Source organism: Priapulus caudatus, unplaced genomic scaffold (genome assembly GCF_000485595.1).
Source record: "Priapulus caudatus unplaced genomic scaffold, Priapulus_caudatus-5.0.1 Scaffold4311, whole genome shotgun sequence".
In the NCBI taxonomy this organism is placed as follows: domain Eukaryota; kingdom Metazoa; phylum Priapulida; class Priapulimorpha; order Priapulimorphida; family Priapulidae; genus Priapulus; species Priapulus caudatus.
The window spans coordinates 1,262-11,225 of NW_014581372.1; the positions used below are offsets into that span (position 1 = coordinate 1,262).

General features: G+C 51.3%; 1 protein-coding gene across 1 annotated transcript; it reads left to right on the forward strand.

The window, feature by feature from the left end:
* Nucleotides 1-428: 428 nt before the first annotated feature.
* Nucleotides 429-2,242, forward strand: LOC106819747 (histone H3.v1-like; the record flags this gene model as incomplete). The annotated part of the gene is made up of 2 exons (XM_014824339.1): nucleotides 429-521; nucleotides 2,185-2,242. Coding segments are annotated over 2 exons (151 nt in total), but the record flags the coding sequence as incomplete, so codon positions are not given.
* Nucleotides 2,243-9,964: the final 7,722 nt, after the last annotated feature.

Consider the following 9,964-nt stretch of genomic DNA (forward strand, 5'->3'; position numbering starts at 1 on the left):
CAATCTAATAATCTATCATGGTTTAGTAATATCAGGAGTGAATAATAATAGATATATAGATATATTATTATTCACTCCTGGTAATATGTGTGTATGCAGGATGGCGTTTTGCTAGAGAAAGGGGTTCTACCTATCATGGCTTTCACGAATTAAACATGCTGAGAGATATCAGGAATTATTATATGATACTAGCATTCAAAGTACATACGTATGTGTAGGAGGCCGTACTAACAATTGAGAGGGGAGGGGAGCGCTTCATCGAATCTCGCGCGCTCACTCCAGTCGAGAGGGAGCGACATTCACACTAAGTAAACACTCGCATCTCATTCAGCAAGAAGGGGGATGAGAAATTTGCATGTTTTCCGTCTCGAGCGATAGAACTCACTCACACGAGAGGATGCAGTGAACAGAGCAGGATAAGGAGCTAGGAAGAAAGCCGGGTGCGAAGAAGAAGAAGAAGAAGAAGAAGAAGAAGAAGAAGAGGCAGAATTCACACAAAGACCGGATAACGACAATCGCGTGTATTGTGTGTGTGTGAGAGATGATTACCGTGTGCGGCGACGACGACAGCGACGATGACGTTGCGTACATTGTGTCGGCGCGCGGCGACGTGAAGTTAATCACATCACGTGAGCGTTCGAGCTATTAATAGATGTTTACGTCATTAACTTGGTTTTTCTGCAGGTAGATGGATTCGTTCGTTACTGACATTCGGAAATTCGTTAAACAATGATGGACACGGTTTCCATTCGTAGTCGCTCGACGATGTCATATAATTATACTATAGAGTTTAACTATCTAACGATTTTAGGGCCTCTCAAACATCGAAATTCTTTCAATAAAGAATAATTGACTTTTTTTCATGAAGTACTTCTTTTTCCCCTTCTCTTCCTTCCCTTCTTCTCTCCTTCCTTCTACTCCCCTGCTTCCTGCACCCTCCTCCCTTGTCCCCTCCTCCCCTTCTCTTCCTTCCCTTCTTCCCTCCTTCCTTCTACNATATATATGTAATAGTATTAACGTCTAACTAAGAAGATTGATCTGTTTACCAGCTACTATTGTTGGGCAGGGGTCACATATTATTCTGGTCTAATGAAGTGTGAAAGGTGTTAATCTCAATTGTTATTCAATTCCCTCGTGGACCTAACGTATTAGTCCCTGTACACCTGTTTGTCTCTAACGCCTCATCTTAGTAAGTCCCTTGACGCGCGTTGTTATATACTATCAAGCGCCCGAATAAATACATTAACTAGCTTACGCGTGTGGGCGCGCGCGCGCGTGTGTGTGTCTGTGTGTGTGTGTGTGTGTGTGTGTGTGTGTGTGTGTTGTTTGTGTGTGCGTGCGCGTGCGCGCGTGTGTGTCTATGACTTATTATACAGTCGCGATATTCATACCAAATACGTTTCTCGAAAATCCCACAAGGGACTAACTAGTCAAGCCCCCTCTCTCTGTTTGGGCCTCTCTCTCTGCCCCCTCCTTTCTCTTTCTCTGTTGGGATCTCCTTACAATGCTCACCGGAGATTTTTGAAAGGCCCTCCAGATGGTGCGCCCGTGCATTGTGCAATACTCGCCAGCCAGTATGTATAATATTATATATACTGCCCTTCACAGCCCTGCACTGCCCCGCCAGAACGCTTGCTTCCACCCACACAACAGCATTATGTACGTATTGCCGTTCAGGACGCCCGCCTTTCCCCCCCATAACAGGTTACGTATAGGATAAGCACGATCTCATGGTCGCCTGTTCGCGTGATACTAAGCGGGGAGCGGCGGCGGGGCAAGCGGTGATCGGCGGCGGGGCATTGTTTCGCGGGGTCGCGGCGACGAGGCGCTGGGCCGTTGTTTAATTATTACGTGCCGCGGATTCTTTTGTCGCCGTCTGTTCTTACGGCCGCGTGTGTTTGCTCGCACCATATGGCGACGAATTTTGAGGTGCCGCCGAAAGACGCGTGTCGAATTGGAACGTGAGAGGCTGAGAGAGAGAGGAGGGGGGAGAGACGAGAGAGAGAAGAGAGGGTGAATGGGGTTGGCGGGCAGGCTGGGGGAACGAAAGAGAAGGATGGGGAGAGTTAAAGATGCGGGGCCAGAGAGGGGAGAGGGAAAGCCCGAGCAACTGACAAGAGAGAGGGGGGGAGAGCAGACAGACAGACGAGAGAGGGAGAGACGAGGGAGAAGAGAGAGCGAAGAGAGTGAGCACCCCGCGAGGAGCGGAGAAGCGAAGAGAGAGACGAGAGGAGAAGAGAGAGAGAGGAGGAGGCCCCCCAAGGATGAAGAGAGAAGCAGACGAGAGCTAGAGAAGCCGAGAGAGGAGCAACGGAGAGAGAGGAGCAGACCCCCCCCCAACGCGAAAGAGCGAGGAGAGGGAAAGAGCAGCGAATCGAGACCGGCCGAGAGAGCCGCAGAGCAACCGCCACCGACCGCCCACGCCCAGACCCAGGCAACCAAACCGCAACCCGCCTCCCCGAGACGTAGAACCCGCACCGACCCCACACGACGAGAGACGCACCGACCCACGACCCCGAGCCCGCGTGCCCGAGCACCCCGACCCGCACCCGCGAAACGACGACGCCCCAGCCCGGCGAGCCCCGACCGAGAGACCCGAGAGGCACCCGGACAGAGACCGACGCAGACGACACGACAGAGCCGCGATCCACCGAGGGAAGAGAGCCACCCCGAGCGGCGAACGACCCCGACCACCGACGAGAGAGACGATGGCCCCGCGTCCCCCACGTCCGCCACTGGCTTGGAAGAAACGACCGACGCGGAGACGACGGACCCGCCCGAGACGACCGAGAAGACAGAGACCCGAGAGCCAAGAGAGAGAGAGAGAGAGAGACCGAGGAGGTGCCCACTCGAGACACCGTCCGCCGAGAGCCCCCCACCAGACGAGAGCCAGCAGAGAGACCCGAAGACGAGAGAGAAAGAGACTAGAGAGCAGAGAGAGAAAGAGAGCAAGAGAAGCAGGAGAGGAGAGAAGAGACGAGAAAGTCAAGCAACAGACGAGACGGAGCAGGACCCCGAGCCCGAAGAGGACACCCCCGAGAGAGACCCCGCCACTCACCTCGCAAGCACGAACGACCGACCAGCACCGAGACCACGAGCACCCCCCGACGACGCCCCCCACCCCCCAGAGACGACAGACAAGACGCAACCACCCCACCCCCGAGACGACCGAGCAGCGAGCCAAACCGCCGAGGCCCCAACCCCCCCGGCCCCCGACGCACCGAGAAGAGAGAGAGCAGAGAGACGAGACGAGACGACGATGAGACGAGAGACGACGAGAGAGGAATAGAGAGCAGTGTTGGACAAAGACTACTCGCTAAATTTGATCATGGATACCGGGTTTCATGTCGTACAGTTTGCTTCCCGACGCTAAATTTCCTAGTGAATATTTGCGCTGTCCCCAACCAACCACTCTGCGGCCCCGCTGTACTATTCAAATCATGTCATAAAAAATATGATAATCCAAGTAAATTGAACAGTGTAAAAATTATATAGTCTACCTTAACCATGCTATCACGGCGAGCCTCAAAATACAATAAAGATTATATACTAATCTAATGAGAAAGTAAATTCATAAGAATAATTAAAATGATACAGGATCTCGACTAAGAAATCAGTATCGGTAAAACATGAACATAAAAGACATGAACAACTATACCAGCCGGTTCTTAACCCTGGGGGTCCGCCGTGACCCTCTCATGGGGGTCCGTTTGAGGCAAGTTTTCTCGGCGTCATCAAAGGGTCATAAATGAAACAAATCCATTTTAATTTTTATATAATTATCAGGGTGCTACAAAAAAAATTTCCTCATTTGCCCGGCCAAGTGAATTTGTTTTCATCGCCTGATGGCTGCGAAGCAATGTTAGCCATTTCGGATTGACTGAGTATTGGCAGACATGTCTTCATAAATCGGCGCTGGTAGTTTTTTTTCAATTTTTGTTTAGTGGGGTCCCGAGTACTGACCAAGAATGTCTGGATGGGGGTCGTGGGGCCCAGAAGAGAGGTTAAGAACCACTGAACTAATAGAGAGCGGAAATCGCCCACACACTGGCGTTCAGTGAACCGACGTGGGTTCGTATCATCATAGGTTGTTCGTTCCTCGCGCCGCCGGACGGCATGGGTATTAGGAAAAGCCGGAAAGATAAATAAGGGGATAAGGGCACACAGCGACGTCGTCGTTAGTGATAAGGCGCTTGAACCGAGATAAAAACTGCCAGACGTCATGAGGAGCAGAGATTAGCATAAGGGAGGAGAAAGAAGAGAGAGAGAGAGTCGGAGAGAGAGAGAGAGAGAGAGAGAGGGCAAGGACGGGAGAGACAGAGAGGGAGGGAGAGAGGGAGATGAGAGAGACGAGATGAAGAGAGAGAGAGGGCTGTTGAGAGAGATGAGAGCGACGAGCGCACCCGAAGAGATAGACACATAGATGAAGAGAACGATAGGGGGAGAGAGAAATTGAGAGAGACAGAGAGAGAACGTGGCGAGATAGAGAGACAGAAAAAGACCGAAGCGCGCCGCGGAAGAGAGAAAGAAGAGATTAGAAGAGAGAGAGAGAGAGGGAAAAAGAATGAGATAAAGAAAGAGAGCGCGAGGCAGAGAGAGACAGTTAGAAGGAGGGAGACACACAGAGAGAGATATATATAGAAAGAGAGAGACATGGCGAGTGAGTGAGACAGACAGACAGAGGCGATTCCCTTCCCCTCCTCTCGTTAGCATCTCCGCTATCACCGATCGTTCGTTCGTTCTGTCGCACACGCTCACTGTTGCTAACCGTGACGACGGATATGTCGTAAAATTTTAATGTCGCACGGCCGATGATGCTAAATATTCCCGACGGACCGGTTTCCGTTTTGATGTGCTGGACGCAGATGGGATGAAGAAAATACAAAAATGAAACGAGGCGCTCGCGCAAAAATTGTTTTAAGTGCGTCGCGGATGAAAATTTAAGCGGGGGTTCAGGCGTGTTTTGCGTGTCGTGGGAGTTAGAGGGGGAAAGCAAGATCATAATCACATCGTATATAGTCGGGTGTTTAATGCGTAAATGCGACGGTCAGGCGTTGTCAAGCGGCCTCTCAGTCAGTGCGTGCAGTGTCGTGTGTCTTGCTCTGCCTGTGTGCCTCTCTCTCGCACGTTCTCTTTATCTCGCGCGCTGTCTATCTCACTATCGCTCTCTGTTTCTCGCACGCTCTCTTTATATCTCTATCTCCCCCCTCTCTCACACACATGCACTCTCTCTCTCTCTTTCTGTCTCTCTGGATAATTTTCTCTTTCTCTCTGTATATCTTTCTCGTATGCTCTCTTTATATCTGTCTCGTATGCTCTCTTTTATCTCTGTCTCACTCTCTCTCTTCTCTCTCTCTCACATCTGTCGGTCTTCTCTAATCTCGTCGCGAATGCTTGCCTGAGGACCCAGGACGCGAGCTGCTCCGCCGTGCGCCGCTGCAGCGCCGCTGCTGCTGGCGGCTGCTGCTGTTGCTGCTCTGTCACTGCGGCTGCTGCTGGCGTGGTGATTGCTGCGGCCGTGCGAGCTGCTGCTGCTGCTAGGCTGCTACTGAAGACTGCTGTGCTTGCTGCTTGCGTGCTGCTGCTGCGTCGTGGCACGTAACCCGAATCATTCGATGAGGAGCGATTGCGGTCATGATTAAATTTATTTCGGATTTTTACGAGAACTAAATCTGCAACGGGATCGGTATAGGATCGGATATCTATTTCTCTCGTGTCCGCCCTCTCGTTCTCGTCCTCTCCACTCTTTCTCGCGTCTTTCCTCTCTCTCGGTCGTCTTCTCTCAGCTCTCTCTCTCTCTCATATATATATATATATATATATAATATAGTATATATATAACTATATATATATGTATATAATATATATAGTATAATGCCAGATACATGGGAGATAGAGATAGAGATATAAGAGAGAGAGAGAGAGAGAGAGAGAGATAGAAAGCGAGATAGTTAAGCGAAGGAAGAGAATACGAGAGGAGGGCGGGAGAAGACAAGTTCCCAGGAAGGGAAAAGGAAGGAGGAATAGAGAGAGAGAGAGAGAGAAGAGGAGGGAGAGGATAAAGAGAGGAGTAGTTAGAGAAGGAAGGAGGAAGAAGAGAGTAAACAAACACAAAGACACACAGACGAGCAAGATGGAGACAGGGAAGGAGGAGAAAGTAGGAATGGAGAAAAAGAGAAAGATTAAAAAAGAGAGAAGAGGAGAGAAGAATGGATAGAGGAGAGGGAAAAAAGAATAGAAGGAAGGAAAGAGATGAGAAGAGGAGTAGAGGAAAAAGAAGGAGAAGGGAGAGAGAGGTAGGGAATAGAGGACTGGGAGAAGAAGAGGGGAGGATAGAGGAAAGGAGGATAGGAGTAGAACGAAGAGAAAGCAGGAAGGGGAGGAAGAGGGGAGACGGGGAGAAAAAAGGGAGGAGGATAGGAGAACTACGAGGAAGGAGGAGTAGGAGAGAGACCTAGAGAGAAAGAAAGCAGGATAGGACACAGAGAGAGAGAGAGGGGGAGAGGAGAGAAGAGAGAGAGAGAGAGAGAGAGAGAGAGAGAGAGGCGACGAGACGAAGACAGGACAGACTAGACGACAGAGCAGTACAGAGGATGTATCCGCTACGCTAGTGGAGGGAATACAGAAGTATGGCAAGTAAGGTCATGACGATAAGCTTTCTGAAGAAGTATACCAAACTTCCTTCCTACACGACAATGGCCGTAATTAGTATAATTAGTGTTAATTAGCAACAAACATACGCACGCGCTCCAATTTCGACGAGATTGAAATCGTCGTGACGTCATCGCCTGCCACGTCGGCTGCCGACGTCGGGTTCGTTAATCGTGGACGACGCGACTAGTGAATTTCAACGACGAATCAACGCGAGAGAGAAGAAGAGGAGAGATAGTCAGAGAGTCAGACAGATATATAGAAGACATAGAGAGAGAGAAGAAGGAGAGAGAGAGAGAGAGAAAAGAAGAGAGAGATGAGAAGAGACAGGCACGAAGGAGAGAGAACACTAAAATGAGTGAGGCACGCACAGAGAGAGAGATGGCAGACGCAACACACACACACACACACGCACACGCACACACCACACACACACCACACCACAACACACACACCACACACAACCCACGCACACGCACACAACACACACCACACACACACACACACACACACACACGCCACGCACACACCCACAACGGCTGCGCGCACAACACGGCACACACACGCACACACACACAGCACAGCACACCACACGCCGACGCACACACACACACACACACAACACAACACGCACACGCACACAACACACACGCGCGGGCACACACCGCACACACACGCAACACGAGACACGCACAACACACACACACGACGCACACGAACACACACAGCACACACGCACACACACACACGCCACACACACAACACACACACGCACAACACAAACAACACCCACACACCACACCACCGCACACGAACCACCACACACCACACACAACAGCACCGCACACGCAACACCACACGACGCGCGCGCCCACAACGACGCACACACCGGCACACACACACACACGCACACACACCACATCACGCACACGCACACACACAACTCACACGCACCCACACACACACGCACACACCACAACACACACCACACCATCACACACACCGCGCCAGCACACAGCACACACACGCGCACACACCACGCACCGCACACACACACACACACACACACACGCACAACACACACACGACCCACAACACACAACACCACACACACACACACACACATCAACACACACACACACACACACACATCAACACAGAGAGATGCAACGAGAGAGGGAGAGAAGAAGAGAGAGAGAGAGAAAGAGCAGAGGAGAGAGAGAAGAGAGAGAGGAAGAGAGGAGAGAGAGAGAGCGAGAGGAGAGAGAGAAGGAAGAGAGAAGAGAGAGTCAATTGCGGGAGAGAAGCCATTCCGCAGTGCGTTTGTGGGGTCGAATCCAATTATTCTGGCGAGCTCAAACGGACAGCATGCGCTCACACATCTCTGTACACATAGGGCCCTATATACGCACACACGCGTCACCCTCCCACACACACCCTTCTACACAAGCACAGCACACCACACGCCACCGCACACACACAACCACGCACACACACCACAAACACACACACACCACAGTACGCACACACACTCGCACGCACACACGCACACACGCACACACGCCACACGCACCACGCACAATGCAACAGCCACATACGCACGCAGCCCACACACACACACACACCAACCACACAACACACACACACAAAAAAACACACACACACACACACACACGCGAGCCGCGCGGCCGCTGCGCGCCTCTCGTCTCTCTGTGTCTTGTTCTCTCTCCTCTCTCTCTCTCTCGCTCTCTCTCTTTCTCTCTCTCGCTCACTCTCTCTCTCTCCGGCCCTCTCTCTTCTCTTCTCTCTCTCCCGCTCTCTCTCTCTCTCCCTCTCTCTCCTACTCTCTCCTCTCTCTCTCTCCCTCCTCTCTCTCTCTCCTCTCTCTCTCTCTCCCTCTCTCTCTCGCCGCCCTCTCCTCTCTCTGCTCTCTCTCTCTCTCTCTTTCTCTCTCTTCTCTCTCTCTCTCTCTCTCTATCTCTGGTTCTGTCTGTACTCTCATCTTCTCTCTCTCTCTCTCTCTCTAATCTCTCTCCTCTCTCCCTCCCCTCTCTCTGCTCTCTCTCATTCTCTCTCCTCTCTCTCTCTCTCTCTCCCTCGCCTCTCTCTATCTCATCTTCTCTCTCTCCCCCATCCCTCGTTCTTCTTCCCTCTCTCTTCTCCCCCCTCTCTCTCTCTCTCTCTCCGCTCTCTCTCTCTCTCTCTCTCTCGTCTCTCTCTCTCTTCTCTGCTGCGCTTCTTTTCGTACCGCTGCAGCGCTGTCGCCCTAAACTGTCTTATCAATACGAAATGAATCACGGCGAAGGCAGTTCATAGTATCAGGCGGGGCCCAGATGCGATATTGAATTATCTTCAAATCGACGCTCGTAATGAAGTGCATGGATTGCTGGGCTTACACGCGGTCAGCCTATTGTCTGGCGTATCGGATAAGAAGCGAATTGCAGCTACGACGGTGATTCGCGCTTGCAGCGCGCCGCGCGTCCGCTATCCTGCTGGCTGCTGACTTGACTGCTGCTGCTGCTTGATGATGATTGATGGTGATGATGTGCTGAATTGTCGGTGATGATGATGCTGCTGCTACTGCTGCTGGTGGTGGTGGTGCTGCTACTGCTGCTTGTGCATGGTGGTGGTGCTGGTGGTGGTGGTGGTGGTGCTGCTGTGTGTTGGTGGTGGTGGTGGTGCTTCTGCTGCTATTGCTGGTGTATTGCTGCTATTGCTGCTGTACTGCTCGCCGCTGTACCACGTTAACAATACAGCGAAAGATGAGACAGAGGCTGGAAGGGGCGAGAAATGAAGAGAAAGAAAGCGAGAGCGAGAGATGGAGATATAGAGTGAGAGAGCGGGCGAGAGAGATAGCGGGTGAGAGAGAGAGGAAGTGAGAGATAGGAAGGGGGGAGAGAGGGATGGAGAATGATATGCAGAGATAATAGAATAGGGAGAGAGGCGAGGAGATAGAGGTCGGAATGGAGAGAGGTAAGAGAAAAGAGAGAGAGAGAGTGTGACGAGAGAGAGAGAGAGAGAGAGGAGAGAGAGAGGGCCTCGAGAGAGAAGAGAGAGAAGAGAGAGAGAGAGAAGAGAGAGAGAGTCTGTGTGTATGTGCACACGTGTGCGTGCGTGCTAGTGGGTGGGTAAGAGATGGATAAAGAGAGGGGGGCGCCACAACTGTCCAACTCACAAAAGGTAGAATACAATAAAATATGAATTCCTCATGATCAATGCTTTCAGTCGGCTCCCGACATTCCATATATCCATGCCGTTGCTGTCCTTTTGTAGATCGTATTATATATATATATATATATATATACATATATAT